The sequence below is a fragment of the Caretta caretta genome, chromosome 17, assembly GCF_965140235.1.
Source record: "Caretta caretta isolate rCarCar2 chromosome 17, rCarCar1.hap1, whole genome shotgun sequence".
Classification (NCBI taxonomy): domain Eukaryota; kingdom Metazoa; phylum Chordata; order Testudines; family Cheloniidae; genus Caretta; species Caretta caretta.
In genome coordinates, this window is record NC_134222.1 from 9,508,891 (window position 1) to 9,534,891 (window position 26,001).

At 39.3% G+C, this 26,001-nt stretch overlaps 1 protein-coding gene across 5 annotated transcripts in view; it reads right to left on the minus strand.

Annotated features, from left to right (window-relative positions):
- Positions 1 to 26,001, minus strand: part of NF1 (neurofibromin 1) — a 170,139-nt gene that overhangs the window by 78,354 nt on the left and 65,784 nt on the right. For 3 of the 5 annotated variants that reach the window (XR_012665362.1, XM_048824501.2, XM_075120838.1), the window contains exons 31-36: positions 22,734 to 22,796; positions 18,083 to 18,241; positions 16,383 to 16,480; positions 16,070 to 16,216; positions 15,430 to 15,576; positions 13,929 to 14,039 (exon numbers count right to left, since the gene is read on the minus strand). Coding sequence is in view for 4 of the 5 variants with exons in the window: in XM_048824501.2 (XP_048680458.2) it covers positions 13,929 to 14,039; positions 15,430 to 15,576; positions 16,070 to 16,216; positions 16,383 to 16,480; positions 18,083 to 18,241; positions 22,734 to 22,796 (725 nt within the window). In the remaining variant the exon portion in view is untranslated. The remainder of the gene's footprint in view (positions 1 to 13,928; positions 14,040 to 15,429; positions 15,577 to 16,069; positions 16,217 to 16,382; positions 16,481 to 18,082; positions 18,242 to 22,733; positions 22,797 to 26,001) is intronic. The other 2 variants (XM_048824502.2, XM_075120840.1) reach the window with 1 other exon arrangement.

Sequence of the window (26,001 nt, forward strand, 5' to 3'; positions counted from 1 at the left end):
ATGGATGTTGGACTCTGCCATCAACAATTTCACAGACAGAGGAATCTCCTTATCAGCCACCTAGTAATATAATATTTGGATGCTAAAATTTTGTGCCCAGCAAGAAATGCTAGAAAATCTTCACCCAAAAACACGGCATTATTGTACAAGGAGTCCGATTCTGGTTCAGTTAGATAGGAATAACTTATTGCAATCACTGTATCATAAGACAGCCAATCAGCTTCTGCAAGATGTCACATATCAGTGATGAGATAAACTCACCAGGGACAAAACCTTGTCCTTCCACTGTGTGTCTATTGCTACAGAGAGAAGCCTGTCCATGGTGCAATCCAAGAGGCTGGGGGTCTCCACCTGGACCAGAGAGCACAGGATTTTTGTTGCAGAACGGTTATTCAGGATTGTTATGCTGACGGAACAGAACCATGGAAATGGGAGTTAAATAATTCTATTTTTTTCTTCCAGAGTTGTCCTAGTTCAACTACTAGTAAACTCCCAATTAAAAAAAAATCCTGAGTGTAGTGTCTCCTACTTGGCTTTATGAGTTCACCTTTTTCAACTTTTATGTAGGAATATATGAAGATTCAAGTTTATACACCTGATCTTAGGATCTGTTAGTTACAAATTTGTTGACGGCCTGACAGGCAAATACTCCCCCCCGTGGACATGTTATGAAACCCAGTTTATACCTTCATTCAGCAGAGCATAAAACAATGACAATAGAACTGTGCAACTATTGCTGCCCTTCAAATGGCTGTGGGTACACATGACACAAACAGCTCCCTTGGGCTTTTCTTGGCTCATCGCTGACTTGTCCAGACTTGATGGTGCTTCAGATTTGTGGTAAGTGACAGCTTCAGATTTCTAGTAAAGTCACAGTGGAACAGAGGTGGCATAGCTGCAGGACTACATTCACTGCCACCTAAGGGGAGCTGCACAGATAAATCACTATGATTCATAATGTTCCATAGCAACTTTCATCCAACGATTACTAAGTGCTTTACAAAAGTGCACGTTATCCCTAATTTTCAGATAGGGAAGCACAACAGGTTGAATGACTTTCAAGTCAGAAATAAAATCCAGGTCTTCTGACAGTTTCTCACACTATCCACTGGACAACACTTATTTTACATTTCAAATAATTAACTTATTACTCTTTCTGGTAATCTGTCCAAGCCAATATGGCAAATGCATTTCAAATGGTATTAAGTTTGTTCACTTAGCAGTGAAATCTTGATATTCAACGTGCAAGGGCACAGGGTGCAATCTTTGAGACATACAGTAATGCATTAAAGAAATATCCTCTACTCCTTCTGAAGTTTGGGATCCTCCAAATATTCCATTAAGTGTTCTACACCTTGCAGGATTGAGCCCCGTAATGAATATCTCTTAACACACTGAATGACTTGAAATTTCTCAGTTGCAATACTGACAAACTTTGTAAAGTTCAACAAATGGAAACCACAGTTACCAAACAAACAACTAAACTCAAGTGTTTCCTGGTACACCACAAATCAGCCTTTTACTTCGACAACAAGTTTGCATGCAGCCCCCGGACTGCGACCATCTCTTTCAACTTCAGATATTTGTTCACCCAAAACAAATGCTGAAAAGCAAAAATGGGACTTAATTGTTAAAAACGAATGATGAGAACAATTTTCTGGTACAGTAGCTGGTTTTAGTGACAGACTGCATATTTTTGTTAACAGCTCAGCTACTTCACTTAAGCTTTCAGTACTCTTGGATGCATACCATGAAGTCCAGGTGACCTGCTGATCAATTTGCTCAGAACCTTTTTTGGGGGGTGGGGTGGGGGTGGGAAGAGGAATACCTCAAGTCTGACAATATCCCAGTTTTATTACCAGAAAAAAAACACAGTACATATGGGATCGGTATCTCTCCAACAGAAAAAGAACCCAAGAAGCATTTGCTAAGGATGCCTCACAAATACAGATTTAAATGAGTATTTGGGGTCCCCAGTGAATAAGAGATTAACATTTTAAAACAACTATTTAACTCTTAAATTCTTCCCTTCCTCCTCCTTTCTGTAGAGATGCCCATGAGATTTATTTTTGCTTTAAGGAAGGGACACTTTGGGCCTAAACATGCTGATGGTATCCCTTCAGCACCATACCTCAAAATGCACATGGAAGAGTGCATCACATACTGATTAGTTTCCCTCGAACTGCCAGCATTCCAACGGAACACTGATGAGGGATGGGCAGCTGTCAGCCAGGAAAGGGTTAAGATGATTTTAATTGCTGCACTAAGTAAAACCACTAGGTTGCTTAAGTGCCCAATAGCTGTCTATTCAAAAAAGTTCAAACATCTCAGCATCTATGTCCCTAGACAACTTCTAACATGAAGGCAATTTTAAGCCTGAATGGTTATGCTATTTATTCTTTTCCCAGAATTATAACATTACTTTTATGTAATGAATTAATTGTAGACACCTTTGCTTCAGTGCTTTCAGAGTATACCACAAGATAAAGTGCTGGTAAATGTTATGCATATGTAAACACTCCCCCATTATTTCCAGGAATTAAAGAACTCTTCTCTTCAAACAAAGAGGCTTTTTCATACATTACTAATGAGGAATATACAAAAACGTGTCAAATCATTTTACAGAAGACGTACTGTATATGCTGGAGCTGGATCTGTTCCTTTACACAGTTATAGCCCAGACAGCATGAACTTTGTTAGATGGATTATCTATCCATGGCATTTGCACGCCCAATTTCCTGCTTGAAGTAGATGAGCAGCTAACTTATGAATTTTATGTTCCTTGACATGAAATGAGGCAGTTTGTGCTGGGGAAAAAAACTGGAGAGAAAGATATGGCAAACAAACAGTCTTTTATTGTTGGTTGAAATCAGGTGTTTAATAAGACACCAGAGATATGAACTTAAGAACAGGCCCTGTCTTCTGATGTAAATGGAGGGGTCTGAAACACAATGGCTCTCACATCGAAGGAAAAGGTAAAAGAAGAAATGGAGGAAACTGACTGCAACTTTTTTTCCTCTAGCCCTGTTCCCATTCCCTGTAAGCTCCTCTCTCCTCTGAATTGTTCTGTCACTTTGAGGAACCTGTCTGAAATCTTATTCTGCCAAAAGCAGAAAAGATTAAAAATATCTGGCAGTTCAACGATGAATGAAGAGAGAAGTTCTACTGAGAAGCTTTCCTACTATCCTAGTAGTGCTGGACCATTTATGAACACGATATTTCATTTGAACCCTACAGCTTCTGGAGTTATATCCTGGGCAATTAGCTACACTTCAAAAACGTTCTCATCATTGTTTTTATCCACTTCACTGGCCATCTCTCTTTAGAGTTAGGGTAAAATACTCTTCACTGCCATCAAAACATCTTTCTTTTACTGTACCTTATAAGTTGGGCTAGGTTTATCAGAAAATGTGAAAAAGTTTAGTGCAGACGCTACAGCTGAGCTCTTCGGATGAAGTGTCACACTGAGGCTCCTATCGCCAGTTTTTAAAGGCTATCCATTCAGGTAAGAATTAAGAATTCCAGAGCATTTTTCGAAAGAAAAAATGATATCCGCAGTCCGAGCCAATATTCCCTTTGTCACAAAGATTCCAGCAACCAAGGTGCACCTGTCACAATTACATACACAGCCACTAATTCCAGCATTCTATTTTAAATTACATTATCCAGTGTGCTGCGCCTCCCAAATATTTATCCCCCCGGGGCTAAAGGACATGTGTGCTACCAGAAGAGAGAGAAAACAGATGAAAGAAACACATTCAATTTATTTTCCTGCATTTTCTCATAGGCCTCCCTCCCACGGTCACAATTACAATGAGAAAGTCCCTACGTTTTTTTCTCTTGCCCATTCCCAGCCCCATTCTGCATAGACACACCTTCATTGTAAGTGTGAACATGGCAGGGAAGCTGCACCACCTGGTAAAAACACTTATGTTAAATGTATTCCTCTGCAATGCTTACATGCTGTTTCTGAAAAATATATCGAGTATAGTAATAGCCCTGTACTGCGTCCAGCCTGAGTAATTTGAAACACGGAAGGTAGAAAACCACCACAGAACAGAACCAGAAATATCCTCTACTTCTGTAACTAGGGTTGCCAAATTTCTAACCCCACAAAACTGAACACTCTAGCCCCGCCCTGTCCCCAAGGCCCTGCCCCACCCCTTCCCTGAGGCCCTGCCCCCTGCTCACTACATTCCCCCTCCCTCATTGGCCCACCCTCACTCACTTTCACTGGGCTGGGGCAGGTGGTCAGAAATGAGGGGTTCAGGGTGAGGGAGGGGGCTCTGGGGTGGGGCTGAGGAGTTTGGGGTGCTGGAGGGGGCTCCAGGCTGGGGGGGTGGAGCAGAGGGGTTTGGGGTGCAGGAGGGGGCTCTGGGTTGGGGCGGGGGGCTGAGGACTCCAGCTGGGGATGAGGGGTTGGGGTGCAGAAGGGGGCTCTGGGTTTGGGGGGGCTCATGGCTGGGGCAGGGGGTTGGGTTGCGGACTTACCTCCGGTGGCTCCCAGGCAGCAGGGGGGACTGAGGCAGGCTTCCTGCCTGTCCTGGCACCACGGACTGTGCTGCGCCCCAGAAGCAGCTGGCAGGTCCGGCTCCTAGGCGGAGGCGTAGCAGGTGGCTCTGCGCACTGCTCTCACCCGCAGGCACTACCCCCGCAGCTTCCATTGGCTGTGGTTCCTGGCCAATGGGAATGCAGAGCCGGTGCTCGGGGCAGGGGCAGGGTGCGAATATGCATGCATGCATCCCCCCCCTCCCCCAGGAGCTGGACCTGCTAGCCACTTCTGGGGTGCAGCATGGAGCCAGGACAGGTAGGGACTAGCCTGCCTTAGACCCACAGCACCCCTGACTGGACTTTTAACAGCCCGGTCAGCGGTGCTGACTGGAGCCCTTTTCGAGCAGGTGTTCCGATCGAAAATTGGACACTGGGTCACCCTTCCTCTAACCTGGAAGTGTTCCTGCAAACATTTTGTTTAAATTCTGATTAATTCTGAAGGAAAAAGTATGTTCTAAAATATATTTGTATAAACACCAGGGATAAGTCATTTCTGGCAGGGATGAATGGGTATCACTCAGAGGAGGGAAAACTATCAGAGGAAAAAAGTGACTCCAGCTCACCCTTCAAAATGGTGGTGGAACTCTAACATGGAATCCTAAGAGTACATTCCAACATATCACTGACTATTCCTCTTTTCACAGGATAAACAGGACTTTTTTCAAATAGGCACCAAAATTAAGCAGATTAAGTCTCATATTGGACTGCCAAATTACTAGCTGTTCTGGGAATCACGTATTAACATTTTGGGGAGAATTTTGATGTCTGTGGCAGACTCTACCCAAAACATTGGCATTAAGAACATCCTTGAACAAATGGTAATCAGAAGAACTCACCAGCATGACAGATTCATTTCCATGCCTAACTTGTATGCAATGGTCTCTCCCACTGAAGATGCTGCAGCTTGTTTAGTAAGACAATAAACTACCAAATTCTTTAAAACTCCACTGAATTTAGCACTACATACGTATTTTAACATCTTGTCTTCACACAATGTTTCACTGATTTAGCTACAAGTAAGTTTAATAGATCTATCTAGTTGAAATGGATGCAAAATCCTGTACGGACATTCTTAATTCTATTTATTCCTGGCTTATATCAATTTAGCTTAAATCTGCCTGGAATCAAAGTAAGCTAAATCAATCTAAACCAGGCATAAACTGAATTAAGAATGTCCACACAGAATTTTGCATCTGTTTAACTAAATTAGTTAACTCATAACTAGAGTTCAAGATGTGTGGTCCCTATCTGTATTCCACTGTAGGTACACCATGCACTCCATGTGCCTAAGAATTGAGCTTTCTAGCAAGTAGCATCCATTAGTCTGCTCTCATGAAGTTGCTTTCCTTGAATGTGGAGCAAAGTTTCACCTCTTACCCAAAATCAAGAAAAATCTGAAGCAGAGGAGAAGGAAGGTGGGAAGTGGAATAGAAATCGGAACCACACATCTCAAAGAACTCCAATTAAAAACGGTAAGTATATCTCTTTCCTCTTTGAGTGACGTCCCTATGTGTATTCCACTGTGGATAGCTGAAAAGCAATCGTCAGAGAAGAGGAGGGTGTAAGGATGCAGATGGTATGGCTGCTTGTAAAGCTGCCATCAAAAAGTCAAAGTGGACTTCTAGTATCTCTAGGAGTCTCTGTGAATATGGAGGAGATGGAGCAGCAATGAGGCCAATGTTATAATTTCTGCACTTGTACCTGTGAGAAACCAGCTCTCTTGACAGAGGAAGACAGTGGAATTGTCCCATCCGTGGTGTGCTGCTACTATGGAAAATACTTTTATGAAGTCTCTGGGTGCAGTTGCAAGGCTGAATGGGAGTACTCTGCATGGGTAGTGGTCATAGCCTGCCACAAATCTGAGAAAACTTCTGTGGGAAGGCCGAATATTGATGTAAAAGGAATCATCTTCCATATTGAGAGCTGTTAACCATATGTCTTTTTCTAGGGATGGTATTTATCAATGCCAATGTAACCAGGTGGAATTTTATCTTGCAGGTAAAGACACAGTCGTCACAGGCTGAGGATGGGTCTCAATCCTCTTGTCTTTCTGGGGACTATAAACTATATGGAGTAAAACTCTTTTCCTTGATGTTGAAGGGATACATTCTCTATTCCCTGTTGTAGGAGGGATTTCATCTTCTGAAGGAAAATCTCCTCATGAAAGTGTCCCTGAAGACAGACAAGGAAGGGGTTTCTGGAGACGTGGGGAGATGAAAACTATGGTGTATTTGGAACGGATGACATCCATCTGTCTCTTATTGCCCTCCAGTTGTGGGGGAATCGTGCTACATGTCCATCAAAGCAGATTTCAGGTGAAGGTGACATCAATACTGGTTCGCAGCTCTTGAGCATCCCATCAGAAGTATCTTTTGGTTGGGGGAGAGGTTAGGTAGCTGTGGTAGGGGCGGATGGGGCAGTGTGTCTCTATTTTTACACCCTCTACCGTTTGCTTCGGGGTTGGTCTATATATGCCATGGGAGTGGAGAGCTGCCTTTGAGTCAGTCACTGAATGCAAAGACTGGTCTGTCTTCTGGTGGAAAAGACTGTTTTCATCAACGGGCAAGTCCTGCACAGCGCTCTGTACCTCCCTGAGAAGTCCTGAAGGGTAGCCTAGATTCCTGGCATGTCATTATAGTGGTCACCATGGATCTCAAAGCAGTATCAACAGAGTCGACTGCAGCTTGTAGCAAGCTTCTTGCCACTAATCTGCCTTCATCAATAGGGCTTGAAATTGGGCCCTATCCTCCTGAGGTAATTTATCTTTGAAGTCAGAACTTAGAGTAATTTAAAAAAAAAAACACTTTGCCAGGAGGGCCTGATAGTTGGAGAAAGTAAATCTCTTCCCCCCACGCCGAGGTCTAAACATTTGGACTCTGCCAGCAGAGGGGGCCCTTGGTTTTGCATCTTTTGTGGCTGCTTAGATGACTAGGGAATTCAGGTCAGGGTGGGAGGGAAAAAAACCCTCTGCTCCCTTAACCAGGACAAAGGGGATAGGGGCTTTCTTAGCTGTACTCTTAGGGGTAGAGGCACAAGTGGCTGGCATGTACTATACCATTCTTGCCAGTTCCAATATGGTGTTGACTGGGAATACTAGTCTGCTAGCTCCCATAGGCTTTAGGATGTCTCAGAGATTGTGGTGTAAGTCCTGCACCTCTTTTAACGGGATCTAGAGCTCTTCTACTATTCTCTGAAGTAGCTCTTGGTACTGTATGTGGCCATCGGGTAGAGAAGCTGAGGCTAGAGCAATCAGCTCATTAGGCAACGAAGATGAACTACGAGTTGGTACCAGTTAGTCTTTCTCCTCCTCCATAGTTCAGGTGGCTTCGATTGGTCTCTTGGGGAAGAAGGGTGGGTAGGATTCCCTATGGGATCAATGGACTCTAGGTCTCATGGTCCCCAATAAGGCTGATCCAATATGAAGGATCAAAAATAAGTTGTGGTGGTCCCCAAGGGCATTGGGTACAATTGATCCTGAGTGCGCGAATCCCCCACACACACTTGAATGGCTGAGGCTGGAAGCAGGAGACTCTCAAACTTCTGTCTGGACTGAACTCCCTCAGTGGAGGAGGAGATGACTCCACTGAAATGTCTGACTCGCAGGAAAGTGAGAAGGTCAGGGTGAGGGTCAGATCCGGTTCCGTTAGTGGTGCAAGTCAGTACCAGTGTCAGAAAACCACGGTTAGTGGATGGAATGGGAGATGAGCTTCTCCTTGTTATTAGATTCTCCCTGATTAGGGTTGATCCCAACAACAGGAGGGACTGCAAGATCAGGAGGATGAAGATATCCCGTGGTGTGGTGTAGGATGCTGAAGCCTTAGAAGGCTGTCTCTCTTTGCTATCTGCCACTGGAGTTGGTGTAAAACAAAACTTGGTAGTCGGTGGTTCCTTCTGGGCTTGCCACAGTACCACCAGTGATGGAGCCTCCAAGCTCCCTGGTTACTGTCAATACCGTGGTTCACGACCCTTTAACTCTCTGTGCTTTGTTTTAGTTAGTATCAAGATCAGTGTTGTAGGAGCCTTCCTCTTATGTGCCTTTTGATCATGGTCATGAGGCTTGGAAGGACCCACGTCCTTGTGTCCTGGATGCAAAGATTTGCTCAGCCTGGACAGGATCTCTTCTCTTAGAAGATATAGAGGGGATCAGCTCTTGCTTAGGGGATCAGCTCAATACTTTCGTAAGAAGGCCCAGATGAAGAGTCCTTCGCTCTAGTCGCTCTCACTCCTGTGTCATAACTGAACTAGGAAGCATGCTCTTCAATGTCTCAGGCAGATGTGCAGGGGGGTTTCCTGGGTTCAGCTGAGGTTTCATGGCACATTCCATGGAACTTCTGAAGCCAGCGTTCCCATACCTGCTGCGTTCGGATGGGAAAGGAGCAGTGAATGTTGCACGTAGCAGAGATATGAGCTTCTCTAAGGCAGCAGAGGCAGCACTGGTGGCTGTCGCTGACCAAAAAGGAGCAGGGGCAAGAGAGACAATTCTTAAAGCCCAGGAGCCTGGGTATAATTTAAGTCCCGAGGCAAGGAATCAGAAGATACCCCTGATTGGAGATTCTAACTAACTACTAATCTAACTATGAAAACTATTAACAATAACTAACATAAAACTTGCAAATATTTATAGGAAAGAATGTCAAAGCGGATCAGCTCCTGACACTGGAGGATTCCAACTCAGGCCATGTGGTGGTAAGAAGAAACTGGAGTGGTGTCAGTCTGCACCACCCCTTGTATACCTCAGTATGGAACACAAGGAGAGCAACTGCAGAGGTGCAGACCAATGGACAATATTTGCTAGAATTCTCCAGTCTCCACTGCGTGCAGTGCATATGAACCCACAGGGGGATATACATAGGGACCAGCATGCAAAAAAGAACATGTCTTTAACAAAACTGCTGCAACTTTTGGTGTCGACAGGGCCTAAGGATTCTGTCAGAATAAATGAAAGTGAAATAATTGTAAGTAAATGGCATACTGTGTTAAGACTTGTAGGCTCGTTTCACAATTTAAGTGCTGTGCTCACTTTACATCAATTTACCTTAATTACTTTAAGCTTTTAAGGAAGAGTTGTTTTTCCAGTTACCAGTGTAACCACAATGCTTAGACAAACCTGAGATTCAATTTGACTACTGCTAGTATAGAATCACTCATTAAATAGTAAAGCACTCTAGCAAAGCCACATTACGTACAATGAAGCTGCACGGTGTTCCTAAGGAAACTAAACATTAATTGCACAAGCGATAATCTTCAATGGAACAATATTATTTTAATATTGGTTCAATAATATTTGAATAAAAATCAATAAAGCTCAAAAATGGCCATGTATTCATATGCCATCCATTTTAAATAACTTGAAATTTAATCTCATGTCTCCATTATGAAATACATGAAACACACCAACTATGCTGAACTATTTAATGCAAGCTAGTTACCATAAGACATACACTGTTTATTAGTTGCTCATTTTCACAACTGATTTTTACAAGGTTACTCAATAGTCTCACTTCATACACAGCCGTTCAAACTGCTAGCTGACTTTTCAATTCAGAAACTGAAAAGGCTTATTTCAGCCATGCTGTCAGCCAAAATGATGGCCATTCATTAGCCCTCAAAGAGCTAGATTGTGTCTCAAAAAAAAAAAAAATCTTAAAAATTGTGGCATTTCTGCTAAAAGGGGTAAGCGGGGTGGAGACTCAATAGCACGATTCATCCTGTTCCCTCCAACTCCTTGGAAATCCCTTGTATGGTAGTGAGGAGTATAGCTGGGCTGAGGGCGGGTGGAGTGATGGGAAGGCAATTCTCCACAGTATCACCCCCTTCAAGCCTCGGGTTTCCCTGCATAAGCTAATGCTGACCTTTTTTTAGCATTTTCTCGTGTGGTTTCCCTCTCAGCACTATAGGCCTCACACGAGGAGGAAGATGAGGAGCCCAATTTCACAAGAGGCTCTCTGTGCTGCTTAGGCAGCATTCCCCAGCTCAGGTCATGCCAAGAGGATCCCTAAACATACAACTGGCCTACAGGATAGCCACTTCAAACTCATTTCTACACAATTATAAACCATGGGTGTAATCTAAGTCCCAAGGCAAGGAATCAGAAGATTCCCCAGAGTGGAGATTCTAACTAACTAGTTGTACCAAATGGCCTGTGTGAAGTGATTTTAAAATGTGAAATGCAACATAAGTGCAAAGTGTTATTAAAATAATGGTGACTTCTTAATCATGCAGTTGTAACAGGTCACACATTTTCATTTCTTAAGTGGCCACACCAATGGATTTCTTGCACTGAAAAAGTCTTCCTAAATCTACAAAAACAATGAGGAGTCCGGTGGCACCTTAAAGGCTAACAGATTTATTTGGGCATGCATCTGAAGAAGTGGGGTTTTTTACCCACAAAAGCTTATGCCTAAATAAATCTGTTAGTTTTTAAGGTGCCACTGGGCTCCTTGCTTTTTTTGTGGATACAGACTAACACAGCTACCCCTCAAATACTTCCTAAATCTAGCAGCCTTTTCACTATGAAAGTAATTTAGCTTTAAGTTTTCAGCCATTTAGTACTTCACAGAGGTTTTAATAGTATGTAGCATGCATTTCCCCTGAAGTGATTGGGGGAGGGTTGTGTTTATTTACAAACTCTAATACTGTAGAGTATTCCGGAATGAGGAAAAAAACCTCAAAGTTTATTTTACTTCCTTCATTGATGTTGGGTTGAATTTTCGTTAGGTTTATGTTTGTTGCTCTGGAAATTAGAAACTCAAATGCAAATATTGGAGCCAACCACTTTTAGCTTTTATGATGACATCTTTGGGAATTTATATATAAATGCAGAAACCAGTTGTAAATGTAGAGGCTGTGCTCAGATGGGTTCTTCAGAAGCTGTTATCTACTTTCACCATAAGAAACTGAAATTGGAATAAGGTATGGATTATTATCTTGTGGTAAAATTAAGTAAACATCTACCAACAGTAAGCTACCTACCTGTTGAATTTTACACTGGTACCTACAGGTTGAGAGTCAATAATTTTATCTTGGAAACAGACAAAAAATATTGTCATTGTACAACAGGTGTTATAGATTCGGTTTCTTGGTAAAATACTTCATTCTACTTTGCATCACTGCATGTTTAATGCAAGGAAAATTTTACAAAGTGTACAGTTAAGAATGATGAAAAATGATAAAACAAAGAAGTAACTTAGGGATATTAACTGATTCAACTGAAAAATAATCTAATAGTTAGCATGACAGAACAGCTCTTCCTTTAAAAATATCTACTTCATATCAGCAAAGCTCGAGAATGCCAGACAACGTGAAAATACTATGTGAAATGTTTAATACAAACAGAAGATGCTGTTGAAATTGTGCTGTGTAGTCATGCCTCATGTTTTTAAATGAGGCTCGTTTAGTCACCCCAGAAAATACAACAACGGTGACGACCATGATTCCTAGCTTCTCTGCAGCAAAGATGACTGCCAACACTAAACCTATGAATGGAACCAGCATTAAACCAAATAATCGAAGAGTCACTAATAGAGCAAGCACAATGCACCATGGAGGCTCAGTAGCTATGGCCTTAACTCTCATGACCATTGCATCTTTTACCGTGTCCATCATTTGAATGTAACTGCTTGGTTAATTGTTATAAAAATAGTATTCATTACTTCCTAATCACTGGTTGAACAATCGAGTTCTGGAGTCCAAATTCTCTAAGAATCACCGTTCTGACGTCAATTAACCTCTATCATTTCAACATGTTCTTCACTATTGTGAGAGTTTTAATATTGTGGAGCAGTAGCGGTACTATACTTATGGTTGCTAAATTAATGACCATGTTCGAATCAGTACTTTCCGTTCGTAAAGTTATTAAATTACTCAAAATAGTATCAAAGTGTCCATGCATTTTATATAAAAAAAATTTAGAAAAAACTGTATGACTTTTTCCACTGTAAGAAATTGTAACAAGCTGATTGTCAAATAAAGCTCATACTCCAAATGTATTACAAATATTGGTAAGCTATGGAAATTAGTCTTATTACACTTGTTTTACCAAGCTACATTTTATGTATTAAAATAAGTATATGTATCCCCCTCAAAAGCCAAATTATGCAAATATGACCCTATTTCCTACGTATCTATCCTCATGTGCCCAATTCTAATAGAGTAACCAAAAGTTTTGGCCTAATAAACTCAGATAACCATAAAAAGAGATCATGTTCCCTTTGCAAAAGTCCGATTGTTCTCCTGCAAGGGACACTGATATCTCAAATCCTTATACGTTCCACTTGTCATTCACACTATGGTTTTTTGTTTGTCAAGATCTAGACTGCAACTTTATTTGGTTTGCATTTTTGTTGATGTTTAGCTTAAAGGGTAATCCTTTTTGTCAACAGTAAGTAATACCACTTAGTTACGCATAACTTTGTTAAACTGCAATCATTTCACTAATATTAGTAAAACTGATGTAAAAATTAAAAGATTACAGTGAAATACTTGCCTTGGTGATCTGAAAAGAATAATCCTGTGTCAGATATATTTCTTGAAACTTTCGACATTAGTGTAGTAAAAATTATTATTTTAGTGAATTGTTCGAGTATGGTGAAAGATCAAAGTTAAAATATGCACAGTCCTGGGTTCTAATATTAAATATTTTGCAAAACTTGTAGTCTATTCTTCACTACTAAAACTGATTTTCTCCCCATTTCTTTAATCAGACTTCTGCATACATCATATGCACCACTCCATATACTAAATCCTTTCCTTATAGAAAGGAAGCAACTCAACACTAACGATCATGGATAACATTTTCAAAAGTACTTAAATGACTTATAAGCACAAGTTCCATTTTCCAAAACAACTTAAGCATCTGGGAGCATAAGTCCCAGGGACTTTCAATGAGTCTTAGGTCCTACCTGCCTCAATCACTATTGAAAATAGGATTTAAGTATTTTTCAAAATTTTATTCCATGACATGTTTTGCCACCTCATTTTGCATTTAAATTCCCAATTTTTCTGCTGCAATAAATTCTGAACAGAAGGAAGTTATTGATATGACTTAATATTAGTACCATCCATATGCACTGTGGGGCCAATTTAATATTGACCTTGAATTTTTCACCTCCAAAAGTAAAATGTAACCCTTTCACAATGAACTTTAAATACATTTCACAGGCACTCAGACACTATGGGATGGGTGCCCATACAATTTATATCGATAAATTTCTGATCTAGGAAATTGGATGGCCACAAGAGTATAGTCTCACCTCAAATCTCAGATATGTTCACAAATTCCTGGTTGGTGAGAAGCACATATCTTCCTTATATGCACTTGCTGCTTTTGGTATTACAGTGGTTATTATAAGACAAGGGAAAGACAGAAGTTTTCTTACCGCCGAGCAATGTAGTAGAAAACAGGATTGCCAGCTTTTGATGTTCCAGCTTGATAGAAAATATTTAACGTTTTCAATGCCTTGAACTCCTCTTTTTCATGTACCTGGTGCCTAGAAATCAGCACAATTATTACTTTTACATTGACATCATTTGTTCATAGATGTCTAGGGGAAAAACGGCCCATTTGCACTTTAAAAATTGTCTGAACATTTCATTAAATATTGTTAAGCAAATTTTTAACCACCAACACATCTGTTTTCTTAGAGTTTTCCATTTTACCAATGAGCCGACATTTTTGGGGGAAAAAAAATCATCACACCGCATGGAGTTTATTTCTCTATTTTTGAGTGGAAAAGAACTTAAACGTTTTAAATTTGGTTCTGCCTCCCCCCCCATCTCTCCCTCCAAAAGACCTCATTAGGTATGAAAGTACTTATGTATATACAGTAACTCCTTGCATAACGCTGTAGTTATGTTCCTGAAAAATGCTACTTGTAAGTGAAATGTTAAGTGAATCCAATTTCCCCATAAGAATTAATGTAAATAGGTGGGGTTAGGTTCCAGGGACATTTTTTTTGCCAGACAAAAGACTATTGTGAAGCTTGGCTGAGGTGGTGAAGTCACAGGGTGGAAGGGGGTGGGATATTTTCCAGGAAATGCCTTACTGCTAAATGATGAACTAACACTCAGCTGAGCCCTCAAGCTGTAGCTCACGAAAGCTTATGCTCAAATAAATTGGTTAGTCTCTAAGGTGCCACAAGTACTCCTTTTCTTTTTGCGAATACAGATTAACACGGCTGCTACTCTGAAACACGTTGTTAATGTAGCCTCAAACTCTAAAAGGCAGCATGAATGGAGAGAGAGAGAGAGAGGTGCACTGCCCCTTTAAATACGCTGACCCCTAAGTACACTGCCTTTTTAAGTAGATCAGCAAGATGAGACAGCAGCTGCTGCCAGCAAGCTCCCTCGCTCTTCAGCCCTGTTGTGTCCCACTCCCACTCTGTGGAGATGGGGAGCAGGAGCGGGGAGAGGGGGATGCCCTGACATTAGCACCTCTCTTCCCCCCACCTCCTGCACAGCAAGCAGGAGGCTCCCGGGAGCAGCTCCAAAGCAGAGGGCAGGAGCAGCAAGCAGCAGTGGGGGGGAGGGACAGCTGAACTGCCCGGCAATTGATAGCCTGCTGAATGACTGCCACACAGGGAATTTAGGGGAGCTGATAGGGGGACTGCCGGTCCACCCTGGTTTCAAGCCCCCACTAGCTAGCTCAAACAGGCTGCTTTTTCTGAAAGAAGTGGACAAAGCAGGCGGCTGCCAAACAACATTATAAGGGAGCATCGCACAACTTTAAATGAACATGTTCTCTAACTGATCAGCAACGAAACAACGTTAACCGGGACGACGTTAAGAGAGGAGTTACTGTACATGCTACATCAAAATTACAAGACTGATAGCTTGAAGTTTAAAAAAGCCAATTTTTCCAATGTTGAGTAGCTCCATTACCTAGTCATAAATTCTTCAAATTTGGAACTGGTGAGATTTAGACTGGACCAGTGTGTGTCCGCCACAGGCTTGTGCTCCGGTGGACCCAGGTAGGCAAGAAGAGTAGCCATTTTGTCGAAAGGTCGCCTTCCAACAGCTTTGTGATCCCTAGAAACAATACATTACTTACAAGAGACAACAAATCCTACTTAGCCCTCAGGCCCCCTCCTGATTTTGGTCCAGTAACTTCCCTTTACCACGAATAAGCTGGTTGCGCATCCCAAGTATTTTTAGGCAAGTGAAGAATGTTAAATTTTTTATTGCAGGTTTAGTGAACAACTATAAGAAATCTGTTCACAGTAGAAAGCATAATTCATGCACAGGTCTCAATATGAATGAGACATAGGCAAACAAGTAGATTACTGAAGTGGCTTACAGTAATATGAAGAACTGCAATGGAAAGTTATGGATATTGCAAACTGAAGGTCTCCTCAGACAAAATAATTCATAAGAGAAGTAGGTTAGTACAATGTTCTTTTAAGTAATAGCTAATGAATGAAAGTCAACCTGCCCATGCCAATCCCCAGGATGTGAATTAATTGATTTGTCATCTTGAACTGTAATTGCATTGATAACTCCCTCCCACATTCAGATCTTTTACCTGTTGCTGGAAAGATACTGGCCAATCTTCTCCTGATTGTTCCAAAGTAAACGGTGTAAGGCAAGTACGTTGCCATCACTAATGAAGGAGAGACTGTGATTGACAGTGTCACTAGCAGGACAATCAGATGCAATATCAAGAAAAAACCTAAAGGGAGACAGAAAACCAATTGCTCCGATTAGCAGGGAAAAATCAGTCCAGCAGGCTGACAATAGGTCACAGAGCCATGAGAAAGCATTTTTCTGTTTGCTTTCTATATTTTTACGTAAGATGTGTGGTAAAAATTCCTCAAGTAAACTACCAGTGGGATTACCTTCGTGCTGCATCAAAGTTGCTTTTTACAAAGTCATTAAAAGGCCGCATATGTTCTTCTTTCGTAAACAAGACATGGTTGGCAATACTTTGAAGTATCTAAACAGTAAAATAGAAAACAGAATTGTAAAAGGCACACAGAGGTTTTACACATTACACTAAATGCAGCTGTGCCAATGAAACATCTCTTCCCACTTTGGTAGATTCATCCACTTCTATTTATCTATGAAAATCCACAGGACACACACAAAAAGGCTGTTGAACAACCCAATTAATTTCAATTTAGTAGGCTGTGCCCACTGCAGCCTTTATGCAAATAAATCTTTGTCCAGTTGGCTGGAAGAAAAGGGGTGTTTGCACCTTTAAAGGCTCCCTTTAGTAGTGAGAAGGGGGAAATTTTACAGGAATGGACAGAAAGGGCAGGGAGCATGGGGCCAAGTCAGAACAAGCTCACTCCATTGCCTTTCATGTAGGCTTGAAGAATGAGGGGGTATTTATTCCTCTTGCAGCCATGGAATGGTGTTTTCTTCCCCCAAACTCTCAGTACTTGCATAACTACACTGATTAGTGGTCACTAGTTGAATCAAGTGTACAGGAAGAGAGTTTTTCAGCTACAAAATTCACTTACTAAGTGAGTGCACTTTGAGGTACTACTATTTCAAACAGCCCAACTTGCTGTGCAGTAAGGGTATGTCTACCCCGCACTTAAAATCCCATGACTAGCTTGAGCCAGCTGACGTAGACTTGCAGGGCTCAAGCTAAGCGGCTGTTTAACTGCAGTAAAGATATTTGGGCTGACTACAGGCCACAGGCCCACGAGAAAGCCTGGTTTCTATATTTTTATCTAAGATGTGTGGCAAAGATTTCTCAGGTAAACTACCAGTGGAATTACCTTTGTACTTCATCAAAGTTGCTTTTTACAAAGTCATTAAAAAGGTGTAGTCAGCCTTACTGGCTTTTCAACAACCTCCTATGTAGGTATATTTAGAGGCATCGGAGGCGTACTCAACATTAAAATATTTATATGACAGTAAGGCACATACATGTCTAGTTTTCTGATATACGTACATCCACTGAAATTCAAAACCTTCATGAGGCTTTGAAAATAATTTTCAGAAGTGAGGAACAGAAACTTAACAGGAACAAAAGGTTGAGTCGTACTACCTTTTAGACAGCAGTTAGCAGTGCGTCCTGCTTAATTTCTTGTGCCCTCACTTCTGAGCTATTAATTTTCAGTCAGAACTCTGCAGCCCAAAGCTTGAATTTTGCACAACTGTGCAAACAAGTCTTAATATTCTGACACAGAATTTTCCGAATTAAAAAACAGCAATGCAGGTCTGGGAGGCCAAACAGTATAGGGCTCTTTTATACTCAGGGTAACTTACAGGGTTACTGGGAAACATCAAAATATTTGTTTTTTATACAAATCTTTCCCCTCAAGAACTAGACTGAGATAAAGCCTGCACATTAGAATTATGATATATACCCAAGCATAGTTCAGAAACTGCAATTCAAATTAGCTGTAAAATTAATAGAAAATGTATACATTTAAACACTGAAGTCCTGGCTAGAGTAAACTTAAAGCTGAGATAAGTCTCCTTATAGTTTTTTTAAACAGAGAATTAAAGCCAAATTAAAATCACCTAGAAAACACAGTAAGTCCAAATAAAAATACAGAAACAAGCAAATTCAATCCTTCACCTTTGACATTAACTTCAAGCCCCTTTCAATTCTAGGTGGAGGCTTTTTATCTAAAATTCCTGCCTCATAAGGGGAGACAATTGCAGGATTGATGAACCTTAGGAACATGGCACTTCCAACTGCTCCAATGCTGTTCTGAGGAAACCGCTGGCTGACAACCTAAAAAGTAAAGTTGAGAATTATAAAGCTACAGTTTGAATTAAAGAGGAAGGAAAGCTGAAAAAAGTGTTCCGCTCTAGTCCCATTTTAAGTATTTATCAATCACTCCAGACCATAAACAGGACTATACAGGATTGATAAATTTGAGTAGGATTATGTTGATTTGAGAATATTGTTTAAATCCGGAGTTATAATGGCTTAATAACCTAGAGGAAGAACAACACCTTCATGATAATTAAGTGCAAGAGGAAGAGGGATTTTTAAAGCAGACGTACATAATTTTACTGCAAGTTTCATACACCCATCCCTATGTGGGTGAAATTATTTAGTAGAGGGTCAAATTGGTACAAATCCAAGAAGTAGTTTAAAAATAACTAGTCACTAAGAAAGTAATAATGTGGACAATTATTCCAACATATTCAAATATATATTATGTCCCAGTCAAAAACATGGGAAGTGTGTTTCTAATTTGTCAGATTTTTAAGATTACTCACAGAAGCCCCTTCACCATTAAAATTTACATTATAATGATTCTTGGGTACTTTTAACCTTGGAGGAAAGACTTCATTGGAACCTGAAAGAAAACTTGAAGAGGAGAAATAACTCACCATTTCAACAGTTTTGCCAAATGAAATGATACGATCAAGAACAGATCAGTTATATTGGTAAAGAGGAATTCTGCTATTCAACATTATTCTTAACTTGCACACATATACCCTTCCCTCTTATTCACTTCAGTGCCCAGCAAAATCATATAAAGATGGGGACAGAATTTGCTGAAAAACTATAGATTTAGGTACTACTTTTGGGGACCCAATCCAAAATAGTTGGAATATTTTGTAGAATCAACAGAATGAAATATATGGAAAGAAAAACTAAGTCTTCTCAGTTATTACCTAAAGAATCTTTGTATTTTAATAAAAGGCTTATGAACTCAGGGGCTGAAAACAAAAACTTGTTACCGCTTAGAGTGCTAAACTGACTGGAAGTTAGTTCATCTGAAAAATCTTTGGAATGAGGTTTCTGAGAAATGCAGAGGTCTGAGGAGAACCTTCTAGACTGTTAAATGGAGTACATGTACTACGTAGACTTCTGAAATGCCATCTGAAGAACATCAGTAAGAGTTATACTATGGAATTTTAGAAAAATCTCTTGTTGGGAATATGGTAAAAGCTACTTCTGTAGATATGAAAGTTCATGCCCTTCAAACCTGACACTAGTTCTTTAAAGCACCTTTCCATAAAACTGCAGGAGGCTAGATATTAAAACAGGCTGATTTACTCATCTGGTCATCACATATACCAGTATGGTTTTTTGCTGTTCACAGGGCTTTTAATACAGTCCTAAAGTTCCCCAGCTTGATCTACCTTCTCTATTTTAAAATGAATGAAACTGAGGATAGACAATCCATGAAGAAATTGTACTGATAACTACGGATTACACGTAAATTACTGGCAGGCTACTAGAATAAATTCATTGCAAAAATCAATGCTGTCAAGGATAAATTACAAATAAATATTCATGACTATATATTTAGGATGGCTCCTTTATCAAGTTCTAGTTAAGGTCCCAAGAAGCAAACAGGGAATGCGATGGACCCAAGAGCATGTGTTTTTTCCAAATAGCCTGTAGACAGTATATATTGTTCTACAGCTTATTGTTTAGAAGGGAAGTCAAAAGAGAAATGCAGCAATAATGTTATTTTAATACAAATAAAGGTATCATGTCACTGTGTATGTAGGTCTCCAGGATTCATGAGGACTTAAGCTGTCATGAATGCAGCTGAAACAACCATGGTGTGACCCCACAGCCTAAATTTTGCTATGAGTTTTTGTAGTATTATGTTCTTTAGTCCTTTAGTTTACTTGTTCTTGGTTTCTGAAACAGCAGAAGACACTGCAGAAAATCCCTTCGGGGTAGTTCAGAGGTCTCATTACCTTTCATCCATGAAATGTTATTGATGCTTAGTCTTAAGTATATTGAAGAAATGGAGTGGGGAGAAAGCACAAACGAGTTGTTAGTGTGGAAAAAGTACCTTCAAAAGGTAATTGACAGCACAGATTGAACAGGATCAGTGTGTGTGTGTTCTCATTTGCTTGTAGAAGAAGGCTGATAGAGATCTCTGAGAACACCATGAAGTTCAATAAGCTCACCAGGGAATATTTTAAACAGCTAATGATGAAAAAGCAAGCAATAGCTCAGGGACACCTCTGCCTATAAGAACTTTAAATGTCAATAGAAGTGTCTAATGAATGAGAAAGGTGGGTATCAAGGTTTAGGATTCCCAGGGGTGGTAGTGAACCTGCATCATTACAAGTAACAGGTGTACATGCTCTCCAGGCCTCAGAATTCATTTTCAAAGGGTAAAAGAACCTAGAATTCTTCAACATGTAAATTTTGCTGATGAAGAAGCGTGATGAATAACGCATGAAAACTTAACAGATTATAGTTTATTTTAAATATTTGAGTAATAGTTCCCATTTTAATTTATATTTAAACAGACTACTTACCCTGTTTAAAATAGCTTTTAGTTATCGAACTACAACTACTTTTACAAATATCACAAGTACCAAGAACCTTAAAACTTGAAGAACCCCCACCAAGAACAAGGATAGAATAAATGTACACTATGTCAAAATAAATGAATATTGTTTTCAAAGGCAGTGCTTTCAAAAAAGTCAGTAAGTCAGAGTTTTTTTAGTACTACAATCCATTAAAACATCACGAGTTCTGTACTAAAGTTTAAACTTCGATCAAAACCAGACTACTTTATCAGTAAACAGCAACAAAATTTGATTTCTATTAACCACTATTGACCAAAAAGTCTTAAAGTATGAAATTTTACAATATTTTAAACAGCTTAAATTTTAATAGTCTCAAATCTCAGTAATTCATGTTCCTATAAATACTTTGCTTCAGACATCAAGTATTTATTAGTAGTGTAGCAATGCATACATCATTGAAAATTATTTATTAGCAGTGTAGCAATGCATACATCATTGAAAATCTATCAGTGTGGCTCCGAATAATTTAGATTAGATAAATACTGCTCAAGAGCCAGCAGGAGAAAGCATTTTTTCATGGATCAAAAAGAACAGATTTTTAACAATAATTTCTCAATGGCAATGTTGTAGTAGTTTAAAAGAAAAAAAGAAAAGAAAAAAATGTTAGGACCAGAATAATTCTCCATCAGATAAAATTAAGAAAGGTCAGCCTTTCCTCTTCCTTTTCCTCTGAAAAGTTTCAAATGTGCCTTTAGCCTTGCAATGTAAAGTTTAAAGACAATCCTATACAGACTCAGTACAAAGAGTACTGTTCTATTTTTCAAAAATAGGAGGAAATAAATGACACTGTTTAATGTAAACTGCATCTTTTACAAGAATAAATCTCCAAGAGTAAAATTTAGAATATTTAATCCCGTTTTCTTCCTAGACTCTATTTCAAAAAGATTTTTAAATTTAAATCCTTAAAAAAGTTTCAGGATAAAATCTAATCCTATTAAAGATGTTCTTAACCCAGAATGACTGTCATGTAACTTCTAGTTCACCTGAAATGCCATGGAAAACATATCATTAACACATAGCACATATTAAAGACTTTTCCCCTTCACTTACAAACCCACAATTCTCAAGATTTCATCAAACACTGATTACCTTTTTCCAGAATAATGCCGTGCAGATCGCACTTTTTGCATACAAACATGATTAACACTCTGCTCAATTAATGCAAAAAAAAAAAATGGGTGAGAATCATCAAAATGCTCAACTTGCATTTTTCCTTTATGCATCTTATTCTCCACAGCATTCACACACTGTAGGCAGAGATCACTCAAGACACAATAAATCTTAACTTCCAATTACATTACTATATCAACACACATTTTCTTGTAAGGAAAGCAAAAGCATAATACTCAATTGTCAATTTAAAATCTATTTTCTTTAACCCAGTACTGGCTTACCTTAGGAGATTTGCTCATTTTGTATAAGTACAAATGCTAAATTTTATTTGTTACTCACAAGGCAAAACTTAAGGGAAAATAAATAAAAAACAATTCACAAGACAATGAAGTGAAACTACTTTTCAGTGCACTATTTGGGTTAAGCTGAGTTTTCCCACTTCCAGGAAAAGACATCTACAAACCAAGATGTTGAAATAAAGCAGACCTGGATTTTCCTAAAGTCTAGAAGTCATTTTCTTTTAACGTTTATTTATAATTGCAAATGGTGGCAAGGACAGAAGATCAGAATATTGAACATCAAGCAGTAAGGTTAAAAATGCCTTTTTGTTGACTCAAATAGGCACACAGAGAATATTTAAAATATAAACTTAATTCCAGTGTTAATTGAAATGAAAGCTATTTTTGTGCCAGAATTAGTAGAATGATTTTATAGTGAAGGTCAAATAGGCTAAGGTGAAGATGTTCTGAACAAACAGCAAAAGACTTTTGTTTTGCTTTGAAAGAAATGGCTAATAAAAAGTTCTCCAAACTTACTGATTTTTTGTTTTCCTTTTTTTCTTTTACGGTAGCTTTATTCAGTAGAGAGTGGCAAGTTGCCTACAGAACAGAGATGAGCACAAACAAGTCACAGCACCAACTACATACAGCAACAAAAACAATGTTGACTTGTACATAAAATTACACAATAAAATGTAACAAACATAACAAAAAATGAAATATATAAACTAAAGTTTGATGGAGTTTTTATTCCACATACTTATTTTACTACATCTTATTCACAAAGCACTAAATACCATGCAAGCAAATGTTGGGTTTCAATCATTTCTACTATTTCTGGCTAGGTTAAAATGCTTAAATTTGCTTATGATAAACAATATCAGGCATAAATTATTATATTCAGCTTTCAAAACATGTTTTGCCATACCCCCAAATATTTTTTAAATAGCATATTTCAAAAGTTTAACTTTTAGAAGGTCTACATCATTTTTTAAAATAATTTTTAGATTTAAATCTTCTCAAGTTTCTCTGTGTGTCCTTCAAATTTAGTTTAATGTATGATTTATATTCATAATTTTCTCATCTTAACGTAATTGGATCACAATCATGGTTTAAATTATTTTCATGGGTGCACAATATGGCACAAAGTTTCTGTAAATAAAGACTGAGAAAACCAGCAGGTCTTTGCAGAAACTGCTACAGATTTAAAATTCAAGAGCTTTGACTAGACTATGTTCATTTTTGAAATTCATCCCTGGTCAAAAGGGCCAGCCCAAGGCCTGTGCACCACCTCACACTGTGATTTAAGTCAGACAGTGGAACGCAGACCTTCTGTGCTGTTCCCTCTGCACAGAGGTCAACTTCACCCGTGAGGATAAAAGCCATGTCCTCCACATTAGCCGAAAATAACTATTTTGAATAAAGCAGCAGTAACCATCAATACAGATTACAATAAAATAGCATTAAGGAGGAAACAGGGGCCACACTAAAATTTGGCATTTTGTTACAAGGAAGCTTACAAGACACTCTTTTAAAAAACAAAAAGCCCCACCCACAAGTCAGAATTCGGGTAGATACTAGAGCCCTGCACGGGATTATTTTTAATACCGCTCCCAGCCTGCCCCACAATACCCATTCCCACCTATTATAGCAGCTGGTCCTGCAGGATCTGCAGGATCCCATCCCACCCCACAATACAGACTCCCACTCCTTCCCGCTATTATGGCGGTAGGTCCTGTAGGATCCCAGTCCCACTGCAGGGCTCTACACTAGTTCCGTGCAGGGCTCTGGCAGATACCATAAAGTCTGTGTAACAGCCTACAAAATAAAAATGGTGGAAATTTACAGAAAAGTTTTCATCTCCAATCTGCTTCATATTTACCTTCTAGCACAGTGGTTCAACCCATGGGCCACTTGCTATCCAACCAGCACACAGCTGCGGCCCATGTGACATCCTCAGGGCCATACAGGTAGTATACATATCTCATGTGGATGTAGCCCACAAAACAGAGCTCCATACGTGGCCCACAATGGTAAATAGGTTGAGAACCACTGTTCTAACATGTATGATCAGTTCAGCACAAAATCCACCTACTAATAAAACTAGTTTCACACTGCTGAATCTGGTATAACGGCAATTCACAACAAAAAAGTTGTGACAAGATCAGCTGAAATTTCTATTCTATTTAATCAAAAGAAATCTCAGAAATAGATACTGCCACACACACTGTGTGTTAGGGAATAAATTTCTGTAGCAAATCAGAATCCCATCCTCATGTTAAGAAAAAACACAGGTCTCTTTATACAAACCAAACAGTGCTTTTTGGTAATGGTATGTTGACTGAGTTTGTTCTTGACTTCCTATCTTGCACAACATATGGAATAAGTTACCTGAAAATGAGTGAGCATGTGTACTAACCATTGCAATAACCAGAGGCTTAACTATTAGTTACGTGTTGGTGATTTACACGAGGAAATACCTCTTATCATGAATTCTATTCGCACTACCCGAAGTGCTGTTCAGTGTGGTCCTGACTATCCAAATTAAATCTGTTTTAATGAGATTGTTGCATTAACTGAAAGCAATTCATTTTCAGAATCAACTCTGATTAGTATTTCCTTCACATCCATTTATAAGCCCCCCCAAAATACTGCAAAATTAGTCCCATTTGCAAGACTGAATACACTTCATGCTGGGAGATGGCAGATTCCCTTAGGGATTTTTATGAGGTTGCTTAAAAGAACTGTTTTACTCTTTCCCAGCCAAAATTATTATATATGGGGGCTGTATGTTATATATGAACCATAGCGTTCTAAAAGTAGAGTTATATAATGCAAAATAAAGAATGACAATTCAGACATAATTCTCATTTCTTTAGTCTTGGCCACCATCTTCAAATTTCTCTAGTACTTGAATGTAGGGGAATAAGCTAATGAATGTTTTGATAAACCAAATGTGGCGTAAAGAGGAGAAAGTAGGAGACAATGGGGAAAGAAATGCAAATAAAAGGCTATTCACAACAAATTCAAAATCAAGCCTTATTTACAGCAGGCTGAAGATAGCAGACTGTTCAAAGACCTCAAGTACTCCTCAACTGCCAGATGAAGACTAGTTTATTTTAGTATTGTATTTTTCCAATTAATCTCATTTTTCCAATTACTCTTATTTGTACTTTTTGGCAAAGTCCAATGAGACACTTGGTTCCAAGAGCAACCTAGTTGGTACATAAATGCTTCAAAAGGTGAGAAGTAAAAATGTATCTTAGTAGTCCTCTGTAGGATTTTCTTTGGCAATATCTCAATGTATATGTTCCAGTAGCCATGGAATTGAACTAAAAAACTTCTGTACACAAACAAATGTAACTGTTAGAATATTTTCAAACCTATTTCTATCTCAACAAATTTTGCTAAGTAATAGCATATAAGAAACTAGCTCAGACAAAGAGACAGAACCTAGACCAGAGGAAATAACATCGAGTAACTGAAGCAATACTCAAGGTTTTATCTAAAGTTGTCAGTCGATAATGTTAAAAACACCCCCGCACATCATCCATGAAGCAGTATTTGTTTCATCTTGAAAGGAAACCTGCCTGTCATCCCCTCAAGCCCACTGGATGCAACTTCCTAAAACCACCCCTAGATGGAGAGAAAATGAACGATCAGACTATTTTATATCACAGGCACAAGCTATTTTTGTAGATCTAGACCCACATAAAAGAGAGTTGATTAGAGGTATCTTTCAATGACTTGACTGTGAAATCAATGTATTTCTCTTTATTCCCCTTATTTGGCATTTTGTACTTGA